Source organism: Dasypus novemcinctus, chromosome 9 (assembly GCF_030445035.2).
Source record: "Dasypus novemcinctus isolate mDasNov1 chromosome 9, mDasNov1.1.hap2, whole genome shotgun sequence".
Taxonomy (NCBI): Eukaryota; Metazoa; Chordata; class Mammalia; order Cingulata; family Dasypodidae; genus Dasypus; species Dasypus novemcinctus.
Genome location: NC_080681.1, coordinates 87,599,453 through 87,614,382, shown reverse-complemented (window position 1 = coordinate 87,614,382; position 14,930 = coordinate 87,599,453). Strand labels below are relative to the sequence as shown.

Sequence of the window (14,930 nt, the reverse complement as noted above, 5' to 3'; positions counted from 1 at the left end):
GAAGTATGACAAGACTGATTTTAGCAAAAGAACAGGTTGGAATGAGCTTATCAAGATCGTTTAGCTGGAATTAAGTATCCCCTTCCTCACTTTTCTAAGAATTTTCTATACACTGGGGAACACTACCTGACATACTCATTTTCATATCAATCTTTTTTACAAAAGAAAATGGTGCAGAAAAGTCAAGTACTTGGAGAAGGTGATAAAGCTGTGGTTGGAACACATTTTGTGCTCAAATTACTTTTCAAGACTTTGTCAGAACATGGGGTCTGCATTCCTGTGCATGTAAAGATACTCATACCCATGTTTATCTGGTTCAGGGGCCCAGTGGTGGTGAGAGCGCTGTGATGGGGGCCCAGGCCCTCATCTCCATCTTTGACTTGACCGAGGGGCTCTTCTCCAGGAGGAGGGGGATCAGCAAAGTCAGCCGAGGGGACAAGGGAGCTGGCTTCCAGTGAAGATGAGCTGGATACCTGTGGAACATAAGAAGGGACATCCTTAGTTAAGGTTCTGTAGAGGTAAGAGCACAGGTTCTGGGGTCAGACAATGTGAACTTGCTTAGCCTCTGTGCTTTTTTTCCTCATTTATTACAAACTGCCTAAAGGGATGTGAGGATTTTAAGAGTTAATGCACAGAAAGAATTTGATAGTGGTAGTGATTGCCACATAGTAGTAAGGGCTAGCTAACCACACGTGCAGGTACCTGCATCTCAAGTTGGGCTCTCACCTGAGTTGGGTACCGATACTCATGGGCACTTGCTGGATTGATCTCTGCCAGTTTCTGGACACCTGCATCTCTTGCATTTACCAGTCGCAGAAAGAGCTCAGCCTGACCTTCCTGGGGAGAGGTGAAATGGTATTGCACTGGACTTTGGAGGAGGAAATCCAGTTCCCACCCTCCACACTCACCTGGGGAATCTCATTCAGCTGTCTAAGGCTAAGGCTGGGGTCCAGAGGAAGGGCCCGAAGTGGAAGGCGCCAACAGCCACTTAGCACCCGCTGATTCTGGTCAAACAGTACCAGTGAGGCCCAGGCCTTTGGCTGTGGTGACCTACCCCCTGCCAGCCCCTGCCAAGCCTGCAGCTCACAGACCAAGGATACTGATGGTGAGGGTGGTAATCTGCAGAACAACCAAAAGAGGTGTCAGAAATAAGTGCCACGTTCCCTGGGACTACGAGCCAATGAATGACCTCATACACAGATGCGGAAAGAGCCAGGAGGATGCTATTTGAGAGAGAATGAGGTACATTCTACTGACCTGGGCACAGGCTGCCTGCTGGCGAGGATGGCACAATTGCCTGTGGGCCCAGGAGCTGGAGGTGGGGGCAAGCAAAGGGCTGGGGGTAATGCTGTGGTCCCTCCTGTAGACTTTCCGTCTCGGGCCAGGCCAGTCGTTAGCTGCACCCAAATCCAAGAGGCCTCAAGACCCCGTAGGAAGTCATAGAAAATGACCAAGCCAGCCCTGGGGAACGCAGATCTAAGCACACAACACAACACCCTAGGCCCAGCCAACTCCCAGCCCTAGCTGGCCCTTGTGGGTCTCTGAGCAGCCGTGACGACCAAGTCACCAATGGTTGTCAAAGGAGGGCACAGGCCTCACCCAGGGTCGTAGGGTGCAGGGCCCAGCACGTCAGGTGCAGGTAAGAGGTGTGGGTCCAGACCCAAATTTCTGGCCATGGTTTCAGTAAGCCGTGTCTGTCGGGGAACAGAGCAACCCAAAGCTTCCTAGGTGCTCCTGCTTCCCCAACGCACAGACCCCAGCTGCCCTCGCTCCACCCACTGGGTCCTTACCGCCTTCCCAGCGCCACCGTCCGTAGAGCATGGAAGCGGCGCCAGCGGGGGAGCCACCGGAGGCGGGAGGAGTGGGGGACCTCCCCTTGCCCGCAGGGGGGCACTGAGACCCACCAGGAGTCGAGGCTCCCGGGGCCCTAGGAGCAGAGTTAGAGGGCCCCTGAGCAGGCTGGACTGAGATAAAACTCCGCCCCCGAGGGCCGAGCCACAAAAGGATCTGAGGAGTCACGGTGATCCAGGGCTTCTGCAGGGACGGGAGTCTCTTCCCCTAAGCAGGGTCCCTCTCCCCCTTTCCAGCCGGCCCTGCTGGGTAGGCGGGGTTAGGACGGGTGGCTCACTGACCCCAGGGCGCCTGGCCCGCGCCCCTCTTCATCTGCAGAGCCAGGATTTCTGCCTCCAGGCGCCGGTTTTCGGCTTCCACCACCAGAAGCCCCCCTTGGGCAGCGCCTGCCCTTCCTGGTAGGAACAAGTCGGACCTGTCACCTTCGCCTGCTCTCTGCGATCGGCCCGGTCCGGCTCGCGGGACGATTGAACCGGTCAGGTCACAAGCTAGCCATGGTCATAAGGACCACCTAGCTTCCCTACCGCCGGGCGTTTGCTCAGGGGTTGCCCCGCCAAAGGCGCCCTCCCTCCCCCGCCTCTGGCCCCCAGGTTAACAACACGCCCCGGAGAGGCCCTGCTCGCTGCCGCCTCCTGTTCACCCCTGCGGGCCCGCGACCGCCGCGACTCCAGCGCTGACGCCTCCACTTGCAGCTGGCTAATCTGGCCCAGAAGGCCGGGATCCCGGCCCCCGCCTCCAACATAGGCCTCTCGCAGGTCCCTAGGGAGCGAGGGACAGGACGGCAGCGTCTTTACAGGCCTGAGCCCGCGCTTCGCCCCTTGGCGATCGCGAGTCCCCGCCTCACCGGATCTCGGCAGCCAGAGTCCCTGGGTTGGCCCGGAGCCCCGGGCAGCACAGTTCAGCATCTCGCAAGGCTTTCGGCCGGGTCCTGGGGTGGGGGCGACGGGCGGGGAGTGGGGCCTCACCGACCAGGACCCCGGCTCCTGCGGCCCTGCCCGTCCCTTCACCACCTGCACGCCCGGCCCCGCGGCTCGGCGTCCGCCTAGACCCCCCGCGCCCCGGCTCCCGCCCCCGCCGAGTCCCCGCCCGCCCAGGCCTCCGCCGAGCTCACACTCGCGCGCTCCGACTGCGGCTGCTTGGTGCGTGCCTCCCCGCCCGCTCCTCACCGCGTCTCGGGCTGTAGCTGCTGAACGCGCTCCTCTAGCCTCTCTAGAGCTCCGCGTGTACGCCCGGCCTCTGCCCGCAGGTCTCGTAGCTCCCGCTCGAGGGGGGCTATTCCGCCCCGGGGCCGGCGCATGGCCACGGCCACATGCTGGAGGCGCCGTCTCAACTCTGAGGGGGTAAAGGAGCGCGCGGGCCAGGATGAGTCCAGCAACCTTAAGCCAAGGAGCGGTGGGTAGAGCGGGTCCCTAGTGCCCGCCGCCCCCCCACCCCCCCACGCCCCCACGCCCCCCCGTCCCCCTCACCGTCTCCGCGTTGCTCCAGGGCCCGGCTCTGGACCTCCATCTCCGCGGCGCGCCTGGCGTAAGTCCCGTGCAGCACCCGCAGCCGCTCGCTGGGACTCGCAGCATCCGAGGTGGGGTCCTGAGCCGGCGCCTCTGAACGCGAGCGCCCCCAGTACCCCTCCGACTCTCTGGGGACCTCTCTTACCCAGGATCGTATTTCCTGCAGCGACACCCGCAGCTGCTGCACCTGGAGATAGCCGTGACCTCGGTGTTGGGGTAATCTGACCCATGCATTATAGGTTTGGGAAGGACGCTCAGGGTTTTAAGCCTTTGGGAAAAATCGGGTGTACCTCCTCCGTGATCCTTTCTAGAGCCGACTTTGTGGCCTGTTCAGAGAGGCCTTGGAATTCTTGTGGCACAACCTGGAGACAGTGTGGAGTGAGGAATCCTGGGGGTCAGGGTCGCTAGAACACCCACTACCACGGCCATGCAGGAGGCCCTTACCGCGGGTCCAGGTGGTTCAGTGGCTACTGAAGGCTGGGCTCCAAATGTCACCTCACGGCTCAGGGGGCCAATACAGAAGCGCTGGGTGTGGGTGGCCAACAGGGCGCAGGACCGGAAAACCATGTCACAAGACTTGCAAGGCAGGAGCCCTGTCTCCGCAGAGTGGGAGGCCATCGGATGGGACCTCTTTCCTGATAACAGCAGAGACCCGTGAGAAGACAGGGCAGAGGAAAGACGGAAGAGGATGAGAGGCAGGGAGGAAAGGCCAGGTCTAGTGTGTCTCTAAAATCTTCAGGTTTGTTTGGGGAGGAGCCTTAGTTCCCTGGGCAGCAAGAACAGGTCTGGGCAGTTCTGGAGAGTGGGAGAGGGAGGGCTGGTCACCTTTAGGAGGAGCCCCTGACCTGAAAAAGTTTCACAAATTTCCCACCCCATTGCATAAACTTGGACAAGTTACCAACTCTGAGCCGTGTAAGCTTGGTTTCCCTTTAGATTAGTAAAGAGAAAGGAACAGCTGCCTCCTCAAATAGCTGGGCCACTAACACCTCCATCATTACTCTGGCAGGGAATTATTCCTAAGTGGATACCCAGGTGCAAGGCATCTAGCAGAGCTGCAAAATGTAGCCTAAATTAGTGTCATTTTCTAGGCTAGGAAACACCTGGGAGAGGCAGTCTTTGCCCTTTGGAGTTCTACCTGGAAACCATCTCTTCTCCCTAAAAACTAAACAGAGGTTTCCAGGACCATGCCTCTCTGGAAGCAACCACAGCTTTTGCACAACCAAGTCACACACATGGGCTGAAGGTCACTCCTTAATTCTCACCCCCCAATTCCTGTGTTTTTTTCAGCTTGTAGAGGATGGATAATTAGCACAGCCATAGGACTGAAAGTTCTGGGAGAATATAAATCTATCAGCTGATGAAATCAAGTTCAGAAGGGTACCCCTCTGAAATAGGCTAGCTGCTGGCCAAAGACCCTCTCCCCTCCATATCTGCACCTGTTAGTTTATAAAGGGGCAGAAACTCTGAACCCCATGTGGACTATGAACTTTTCTGAAGAGATTTAGGCATCCGCTCTACCCCAGTTTATAAGATACAGTATGTATGACCAGCAGCAGGTTAAAGTGTTTTGAAGTATGTGATCTCAGTGCAACTTAAATTTCAATTAAATTTCAACCCTTTACAGGGTGCATTTCTACAAATTTGCTGAGAAAGCTAGTGAGTGGCAAGGTCCAAATCCCAACTTACTTCTGATTCCAAGTTTAATACTTCTCCAACAATACATTCTCAGGTCATTTTATAGCATTTCATTTTTTTTAAAGATTTATCTCCCCTAGCCCCCTCCCCAGTTGTCTGTTCTGTGTCTATTTGCTGCGTCTTCTTTGTACACTTCTTGTTGTGAGCAGCACGGGAATGTCTTTTTGTTGTGTCATCTTGTGTCAGTTCTGTGTGTGTGTGGCACCATTCCTGGGCAGGCTGCACTTTCGTTCCTGCTGGGTGGCTCTCCTTAAGGGGCGCACTCCTTGCACGTGGAGATCTCCTACGCGGGGGGACACCCCTTTTTGTCAGGGCACTCCTTGCGCGCATCAGCACTGTGCATGGGCCAGCTCCACAGGGGTTGAGGAGGCCCAGGGTTTGAACCGTGGACCTCCCATGTGGTAGATGGACGCCCTATCCACTGGGCCAAGTCTGCTCCCCTCATTGATTCTTAGATGCACATTTTTCATATATAACACCACCAAAATCAGGATTTATAGTAAATGGATCAAGTTTTCTCTTTTTTGGTATATAAAAGTATCTTAAAATAGCTACCATCTTATATTCAATTAAGTTGAACAATAGTTCTTACTGCTCTATCTCAACTGCCATTGCCTAGGTTCATTCTTGGATTACTTATACCAAACAGTAGGGACTAGAACGCCTTATGGCAGACAGTGGTCTTTCAAATCTGGCAAATGTCAGATTTGGTTTATCTTCAGCTTCTCCCCCTGATCCAGAGCCCACACAAATAAGTTATCTAACATATAATCATGCCTGTTACTCCTCTGCTTGTCTCTCATTAAGAGTATTATTTTGGTACTCTATATACAGGACTATACTGTAGGGATGGTCAGAGCGACATTACCAGATGTTTGTTGTTTAACTTCTACTTGTCATCAGATCTTGGCCTAATATGTGTTAATTTTCTTGACCCTACTAAGCTGGCACCCTTTGCAACCCCAGAACTTAGCAGAGTGCCTCTGATAACAGGGGCCTGGGAAGTATCTGTTAAATGAAAAAACCCGCTTCCCTCCAGTGGCAACCCAGGCAGCACTGCTTCAAGCCCCTTCTCCCCATGCTCGTTTAGCAGGTGTGATGGTTAATATTATGTGTCAGTCTGGCTGGGTGACAGTGTCAAGCAAGCACTGACCTGATTGTTACTGTAAGGTTATTTTGTAGATGGATTTGCATTTATAGTCAGTTAACTGCATTTACAACCAACAAAGAAGACTGTCTTCAGCAATGTGGGGAGTCTCCTCATCCAATCAATTGGAGGTCTTCCAAGCCAGAACTGAGGATTTCAGAAATGAGAATTTCTGCCTTTACACCAGCCAGCCAACTTCACCTGAGGATATTGAACTTCATCTTTATCAGTTTCCAGCCTGCAGCCAGGCCTATGAATTTCAGATGTGCCAAAATCACAATCACTTTTTCTGTTTCCAGTTTTGCAGTCTCCCAAGCCACATGAGCCCATTTCTATAATAAATCTCTTTACATACACAATACACATGGCTCCTGTTGGTTCTTTCTCTGGAGAACATAGCAGGAAAACCAAGGCACAGACTTTCCTTAAAAGGTGCATGTTGGTAAATACATGAGTAGTGAAAAATTGTTTCAGGACGGAAAACTGAGGTTCTGATTTTATTATTGGTAATTTATTGCACAGGTTTTTCTGCATCAAAAAAAGTATCAGGTTAAAAGGAAAAACAAGTGTCTGAGTTCAGATTTCCTTCATAGTTCTAAAAATATTTCCCCTGTAAAAGAATCTATCACATTTTAAAGAAAATATACTTCTTACACAAGACAATCCAAACTGATGCAAAATATTTATTCCAAGTTAGTTATTTTATGCAGTAGTTTTCCCCTCATAACAGACTTGTGATAACCACATCTTTTAAATCTGTAAATAATGTTATCAAAATAATCTTAATCTTTGAAATCTCACAAAAATTTATATTTTACAATCCACCCTGAATATCAAGGCTGCAAGAATAACACATTTCCTATATCCAAATATTTTACAGCTGTACCCAAAAATGGAAAAAAAACCAACAACAACAACAAAAAAAACCACATATGCTTGGTTAAGGGCTAAAGTTACCCAGCAGCCAAAAATAAAATAAAATATCCAAATTATTAGCATTAATTTAATACAATTATAACTTCAATAGTCACTTTGTCATTGACAATGATTGCTTGAGCACAGGGGTGAGTGCCCCAAAGGCTGATAGAAGCTGTTGCTGCAGACCAGTGTCTCCTCTGCACTGCCAGCTCCCACCTGTGCATCGCCCCATATATTGTGTGTGTGTATTTAAAAAAAATCTTTCCCACCACACAAACTTCTCTCTATTAAGCAGATAACAGGGAAGAACAACAACAACAAAAGCTAAACAAGCCAATCGCGCTCTCTTTGGGATATGATTATTTCCCTTGTGCATGAAGTATTCAACAACAACATAAGAAAAGGAAAAGGAAATGAATGATTCCTTTTGTATACCCCCTAAACACAAAAGCTGAGTTTACTGGGTCAGATTTAACTGTGAGCATTTATATGCCTATTTCCAGGCATCGTCATCTGATGTTTCACTGCTACTGGTTTCCGTGTCTGAGTCCTCAAACTGCACTTTACAAGTGCTCCTCCAAGGGGAGAATAGGCTGGAACTACGGTTCTGTAAGAACCCATTCTTCCCAAAGCCATTTCTTCTCAGCTGTAAAAGATGCACAGGAAAGAAAGAAAAAGAAAACCGTCAGTGACGACACTGGCTCATGGGACCTGGGAAAGGCTAGGACTCGATTCAATTCTAGGTAGAATGTAGAGGGGCCTACTCTTCTAAGATGTCTTACAGCTGTGCTTTTTAAACTCTAATATGCATATGAATCATTTAGGGTCTAAAGAACTTCTAAAAATAACTCCCCCCCCCCCCAAGTAACTCATTTTTAAATTTCACATGCACATCCTACGAACACATATAACCTCTGGATGAAGCTTTAGATTACATAAATGGTATTTATGCTACTAACCATGGTCTATAGTTTACATTATGGTTTAAACTTTGCACTGTACAATTTTATAGGTTTTGACAAAATGTATAATGGCCTTGCGAAGCGGACTTGGCTCAACAGATAGAACATCCACTTACCACATGGGAGGTCCAGGGTTCAAACCCAGGACCTCTTGACCCATGTGATGAGCTGGCCCACACACAGTGCTGATACGTGCAAGGAGTGCCCTGCCATGCAGGCGTGTCTCCTGTTTAGGGAAGCCCCACGCACAAGGAGTGCGCCCCTAAAGGAGAGCATCCCTGTGTGAAAAAAGTGCAGCCTGCCCAGGAGTGGCGCTGCACACACGGAGAGCCGACGCAGCAAGATAACACAACAAAAAGAGACACAGATTTCTGGTGCCGCTGACAAGAGTATAATGGCCTGTATCCATCATTGCAGTACCATGCAGAGTAATTCCCATGTCTCCAAAATGCCCCCATGTTACTTCTTCCCTTTCCTCCCCTCAGAACTTCTAGCGATCACTGTGTTTGTATCAATATTACAAATTCTTCCATTGCTAGAATAATAATAATTCTACTTTGGTCCATAGTTGCATTCCCCTCTTAGGTTTGTTGATTTCTCAATCTTGAGGATTTAGGGATGGTGATGCTTTAATCTGCTGAGATGGGGCAGATTCTTACTCAGTATGTCTGGGATGGGATTTGAGATTCCCTATTTCTAACAGGTTTCAGATGATATCAGTGCTAATGGTCTGGCAAATACAGTTCTGAGAAGTGAGGTTAGCCAGTACTTCTTCACGTTATAGCACTTATCACTATTGTAAATACATGCCACCAGCACATAAATTCCATAAGGTCTGTAGAAGCTCCATTTGTCTTGTTCACTGCTGTATACCCCAGGATATGGCAGTGTTTTACTCAAAGGAAGTAGCTAAGGTTTTGCTGAATAAATTAAAATAAAAGGCTTCTGGTTTCCTTAAGGCACTGGCCAAACCACCAGGAGGAAACTACATGGCTGGAAGCAGAGGAAGGTGCTTCCCTAAGAACCTGTACGCTCTAAGGATCAGATCATAACTCTGGATCATGGCCATGTGTTTCTGTTAAGGGATTAGAGGTATAGGATGAAAAGGACATACTACCTTCTCAAATCTATTAACCACTGACCTGGTTTTTTATCTAACATTGGAGATACCTATTACCTAGAAGCCTCTTTACATTTCTACTGTGGTATCACATTTAAACGGGGCTCCCTGAAGGACAAGAACTGTCCTGATTCCTTTTTCTCCTAGCTGTCAACTGGTCTCCAGAAAGGTATATGGGTAACTGAATGATATACCTGCTCTGTCTTCATGTGGAATTCTTTGAGCTCATCCTCTGTGAGGGGAAGGCAATTCTCATCATTTTCAGGATATTCCTGCCATCCCATTGCTTTCAATAACCTGGTGGGGACAGAAGGACAAAGAAAATATGACACCATAAGCCTGAGCAGAAAGCCTACAATTTTTCACAGAAAACTTCCCTACCCAGAGGCACTGGTACCTGCTTGGATGTTAGAGAAAGACTTGGTCTTCTCCTATCCCCAGTGGGACAAACTTTTAATTATGGATACTCAGGTGCTTGTTAATTAAATGGGGGATATCCACAAGGTGAGAACACAAGAGCTATCAAGAGGAGACAGTAAAATTAGCAGAAAGCAAGACAGCATAAAGAAAAGAGCCAAACGCCACAAGGACCCTCTGTCTCACAGACCAAAACGAAGAGATCTCACCTTTCATTTCCACAGGTATTTAAGTTCTCTTTCAACTGTACTGTGGATTCCCTGATAACCTCATGCCCGTGTTGTCCCTAAAGTTCCTCTGGACAGAAGAAGCCCCCTTTCAGGAAGGTACAGCAGTACTTGGCAGGCCCCACCTGTTACCAAACTTGCATAGACAGCTGGCTGCTTTGTGTTCAAGGCCTTCATTCAAACAACAGGCTCCACACATGGGGGTTGGGGGGATGGAATGGGTTTCATGCTTCCCAAGGCCCCTTCAAGAGGTTATGGAAACTGCTCACATGGGGCCAGCACAACAATCCCAGAAAATATAAACCAAGTCTGAAACTAAACCACACAAAAGCTCTGGAGAAGAGTGTGTGAGAAAATCTCTGAGAGAATGTCTAGTGGGTAACAAGCCAACCTGGGGAACACAGAACAAGTTAAGGAGCCTGTGGGGGAAACAGACTTGGCCCAGTGGTTAGGGCGTCCATCTACCACATGGGAGGTCTGCGGTTCAAACCCCGGGCCTCCTTGACCCATGTGGAGCTGGCCATGCGCAGTGCTGATGTGCACAAGGAGTGCGCCCCGTAAGGAGAGCCGCCCAGCGCGAAAGAAAGTGCAGCCTGCCCAGGAATGGCGCCGCCCACACTTCCCGTGCCGCTGACGACAACAGAAGCGGACAAAGAAACAAGACGCAGCAAATAGATAGAGAACAGACAACCGGGGGGGGGATTAAATAAATAAATAAATCTTTAAAAAAAAAAAGGAGCCCATGGGCACATCTGTCTATATGCCAGGCACCATTTGAGGCATCTTAAGTATGTTCAAGGTCATTGCAGGCCATATACAATATGCATGCTTTGTGATCTGATCCTTACTCACCTGTGCTCTGCTTCCAGAGAGTGTGAGAGGACTGCCCCTTCCTCCACAACTGGAAGAGCAAGGCCATTCTGATGACAGTCTTCCTCTCCATTTTCCTTTGGTTCAGGTGTGCTGTTCTCTAGCTGCAGAAAGAAAGGACAAACTTAGTTTAATGATTCTGGGAAATGGATGTGGCTCAAACAGTTGGGGGCCTCCCTATCACATGGGAGGTCCAGGGTTGGGTTCCTGGTGCCTCCTAAAGAAGATGACCAAGACAGCGAGCTGATGAGATGGGCTTGTGCAGCAAGCTAACACAACAAGATGATGTAATGAAGAGACACAACAAGCAGGGAGTGAAGGTGGCTCAAGCCACTGGGTGCCTCACTTCTACATGGGAGGTCTGAGTTTGGTTCCCAGTGCCCCATAAAGAAAAGACGACGAGCATACAACCAACAGATACAGTGAGCAGACAGCAGGAGCAAACACTGGCGGGGGGGAGGGGGGTGAGAAAAAAAAGATATCTTATAAAACAAAACAAAAAGAAAAAAAAAACAAACAAACACCAACAACAATCCTTTGTGGCAGGGTAAACAATTCATGAAGAAATCAAGGAGCCAGAACCCAGGAGTATTTTCCAGAAGACAGCCTCAGTCACTGGATTTTCCTTATGTAAAAATGAGATCTTGCTAAGATTTCAAAAGGACACCAACTGGCAACCATCCTTCTTAATTTCAGGTTACTTCAACTGTGACAGAAACTATCACATGCCTATGCAATATCCAGTCCCTGTTCTTCCTTACTAACAGAACCTTGATTTTGATTGGGGAACCAATGTGCTCAGATTTAAAATAAAGTTCATTTACCTAGACTCCCTTGCAGCTAGGAGTGGCCATATGACAGCTGGCCAATGAAATCTAAGTAGAAACTGCTGGGTGTGGCTTCCAAGAAAGCTTTTTCCCCTTCTTGTTCTGGGGCTGGGGACTGAACCTGGGACCTCATATGCGGGAAGCCGGTACCCAACCACTGAGCCATATCAGCTCCCCTGAGTTGGTTTTTTCGTTTGTTTCCTTGTTGTCTGTTTTTCTGTTTTTAGGTGGCACTGGGGACCAAACCCCAGGCCTCCTGTGTTTTGCAACATCTGCTCCCAAGAAAGCGTTTTAAAGTTTTTGGCCCTTTTGTCCTTTCTCTAAGTAGAGTATGATTAGGATATCTAGTGGTGCATACCCATCCTAGTCTAAGGTGTCAAAAAGTTACAGGTTTTCTGATGACAATCCCTAAGCTGCCATACCTCTAACCTTCCTGTTGTAGTATACAAACAAACCTCTTGGCTGTTATATATAGTTCTGTCAGTTATTATTACAATTAAATATAATCCTAATGGATAAAAGCTTCTGTAGTTTACCTACTTCTTAGAGCACTGATCAATTCAAGATCTAACAGCAGTGCTGCCCCTGCCCACAAACATGGAGGGCCAGGGTATATGTCACTGAAATAAGCCCACTTTTGAAATCTCTGCTAACAAAGGATTAAACTCATTTTACCACAGGCTGTTGGTGGGTTACTTCATTTCCAGACAAAACATTTTAAAAACTTGGCATATCTTTCTCCCTCAAGAAATGAAAAAGCAGATAATATATAACACTGGCAAGGTCCTGCCTTTCCTCACACTATACTGTACCATTCCCCCACCCCCCAACCCTCTGTTCTTACACCCTCCAGCTTGTCACAGTCTCTGTTCTCTGAGAAGTCTCCATTGCGGTCATCCTTCAGAGTCTTTAGGAACTCACTCTTCCTGTCGGTAGTTCGGCGGGTCAACTTGGTCAGACGAGAGGAGGTGATCTCAATCGGTGGGGTGGTGCTGCAAGGACTCTGGGAAAATACCACAAACAGGTTGCTCCTGACAGCAAAGAAGAGGGACTGGGATTCTCTGGGTTACTTGTATATAGTATTGATTTCCTAAATCTGGTAGCCTATTTATCACTTGTCTTTCATAAAAATTACACAATCCTTTTCATATGCAAGACTAGCTTTGGATGGTTTTTACAGTTAAGACCGGAGGACTTATTCATATAGTACCACCTTTGATCTTTCTACAGATACCAAGAGAATGCCAAGATGATACAGAAGCTGAACTTGATATACCACAGGGCAATTATCCCACCCAGCTACTACTCACCTCTGGATGATAAAGGGAAATACGAGTAAATACATGATTCTTGGCTAAGTATAGCTACAAAAGTAACAAGAGTTGGAGCGGTGCAAGTCACACTGCATAGCTTAGCACAAATGGGAAATGGTACCTCTAGAATAGGCTACCCTGCTCTAACATCACTCACCTCTTTGGGAGAGCTTAGAACTGTGCCACTAGCCAGTACCACTGGTTTGGTGACAGAGACTGGACTGGTAAAAGCAGATTCCCGGCTAGAGGAAAGGGACCCTGATTTGTGTTCCATTCTGTTAGCTTTCCATGCACTGGGCTACATGGGAAGAAAGAAAAAATCAGTCAGAACAAGCATGCATATGTGAGGTCAGCTTGAAAGACCATAAAGCAGAGAGATGTTAAGAAAAGGAAACCTAAGTTTCCAGAGCTTACCTGTTTCATTGTGGTTGGGAGGTATGAAACCTCTTTCTGAGATCAGGTACTTGGGGGAAAAAGGCAGATGGGAACCAGAAGAGCCATGGGATGTTAACAGGTTTCCTCAAAATGGGAGCTCTAGTTTATATAAGCTGGGAGGTACTGGATGAGCAAGGTTCAACAGGTTTCTTCACAGTGCTATTTCTCAGAGCATATAATTGGCCGTGTGAAATTGAGAGCAGATATAATATATAGCATTTTTCAAACTTATTTTATCTTGTGCTTAACCTTTTATGTAACTCTGATCTCCCACAAAGCAAAAAAAAAATGCTGTTTCCCAGTAATTTTCACAGCAAGAATTCAAGACTAGTCTGGGCAATATAAATGGCTAGATATTCCCGGTTTAGTCCAAGGCCCTTTATAGGGTCCTGGCCCAATTATGATAGCAAGTAATTTAGCTGGAGAAGTACAGCTGGAAAACATGTTTATTTCGGAGTCAATCACATTCTCTGAGGAGACCGAGGAAGATGAGGCAGGTCAATGGAGTGGTGCTGAAGCAGGCAAAAACTTCTTTTCTTCAAAACTGAAGAAATGGAACTGAGAAACCTCCAGGACAAAGGAAGGGTCTGAATGAAAAGATGCCTTTCCTGGGTACATTGTTGGTTAAAAGGTATTGCAAGACTCTCTCATGGAGCTCCTTCTGTTGCCTTTTTGCACATGTTTGGTTGTACAATATCCCTTGTTTGTATGAAGGGCAAACAAGGATTCTGGCTGGGCCAGACATACAGTTTACTTATTCTGTTCCTAAATCCTAAACACTTTCTTCCTGGGGTGTTGGATTTGTAAGGCACTTCATTCCTTTTGTCTTATGTTTCATTGTAAGCCACATGAGCAGAGATGGCATATAATTTTGTATTTGTCACCCTTTCATGTGCATTTACTTTAATAAAATGTTCTTATTAAAAAAAAAAAGATATTGTAGCAGTTTGATATGATTATGAATTCCAAAAATAGATACTATATTCTATTTGTAATCTGGTCTGTACCTGGGCATGATTAAGTTATGATTAGGGCTTTGATTGGGCCACATCATTGGGGTGTGGCATGGCAAAGGCATGGCAAAGGACAGAGTTGAGAGTTTTTAATGTTGGAGTCTGATGCTGAAGCCTTAAGCTGGAGCCCTGGGAAGTAAGCTCACAGAGGAAAGAGAAGCAAGTCCCAGGAAGAGAGGAACTCTGAGCCCAGGAAGAAGCAAGCCCTGGGAAAAGAGGAACCCAGAAGGCCTGAAACCTCACAGACGTTGGGAGTCATCTTGCTCCAACACGTGAAAATAGACTTTGGTGAGGGAAGTAACTTATGCTTACGGCTGGGTTTCTGTAAGCTCCTACCCCAAATAAATAATCTTTATAAAAACCTACCAATTTCTGGTTATTTTGCATCAGCACCCCTTTGGCTGACTAATACAGGTATTAAAGAAGACATTACAAGACTTTGGGAAGGAATTTACTGAGTATCTACCATTTACAAGGTATTTGTCATTCTGTATTATTTAATCATTAGTGACCTTATCAGGTATAATTATTATCAAGATACCCTTTCACAGAGAACAAAACTAAGGATAAGAAAGTCATGTAATCTGTTAAAGGTTACTCAGTAAGTGGTATTGTTTTATAGTGCCTCCA

The 14,930-nt window shown here is 47.6% G+C and overlaps 2 protein-coding genes across 12 annotated transcripts in view; both read right to left on the bottom strand.

The window, feature by feature from the left end:
* The window catches only part of CCDC17 (coiled-coil domain containing 17), a 31,944-nt gene extending 27,848 nt beyond the window's left edge, over nt 1–4,096 (bottom strand). For 4 of the 6 annotated variants that reach the window (XM_058303679.2, XM_058303677.2, XM_058303674.2 and 1 more), the window contains exons 1-13: nt 3,801–4,096; nt 3,647–3,718; nt 3,318–3,543; nt 3,018–3,183; nt 2,696–2,779; nt 2,492–2,610; nt 2,133–2,246; nt 1,791–1,927; nt 1,600–1,694; nt 1,258–1,461; nt 909–1,119; nt 727–837; nt 302–473 (exon numbers count right to left, since the gene is read on the bottom strand). In XM_058303679.2, the coding sequence (XP_058159662.1) occupies nt 302–473; nt 727–837; nt 909–1,119; nt 1,258–1,461; nt 1,600–1,694; nt 1,791–1,927; nt 2,133–2,246; nt 2,492–2,610; nt 2,696–2,779; nt 3,018–3,183; nt 3,318–3,543; nt 3,647–3,718; nt 3,801–3,974 (1,885 nt within the window). In that variant the 5' untranslated portion in view covers nt 3,975–4,096. The remainder of the gene's footprint in view (nt 1–301; nt 474–726; nt 838–908; nt 1,120–1,257; nt 1,462–1,599; nt 1,695–1,790; nt 1,928–2,132; nt 2,247–2,491; nt 2,611–2,695; nt 2,780–3,017; nt 3,184–3,317; nt 3,544–3,646; nt 3,719–3,800) is intronic. The other 2 variants (XM_058303675.2, XM_058303680.2) reach the window with 2 other exon arrangements.
* Nucleotides 4,097–6,682: 2,586 nt separating this feature from the next.
* The window catches only part of GPBP1L1 (GC-rich promoter binding protein 1 like 1), a 77,714-nt gene continuing 69,466 nt past the window's right edge, over nt 6,683–14,930 (bottom strand). For all 6 annotated transcript variants that reach the window (XM_004448066.5, XM_058303663.2, XM_004448067.5 and 3 more), the window contains 5 exons: nt 13,010–13,150; nt 12,384–12,542; nt 10,695–10,816; nt 9,393–9,495; nt 6,683–7,762 (listed from right to left, as the gene is read on the bottom strand). In XM_004448066.5, the coding sequence (XP_004448123.1) occupies nt 7,610–7,762; nt 9,393–9,495; nt 10,695–10,816; nt 12,384–12,542; nt 13,010–13,150 (678 nt within the window). In that variant the 3' untranslated portion in view covers nt 6,683–7,609. The remainder of the gene's footprint in view (nt 7,763–9,392; nt 9,496–10,694; nt 10,817–12,383; nt 12,543–13,009; nt 13,151–14,930) is intronic.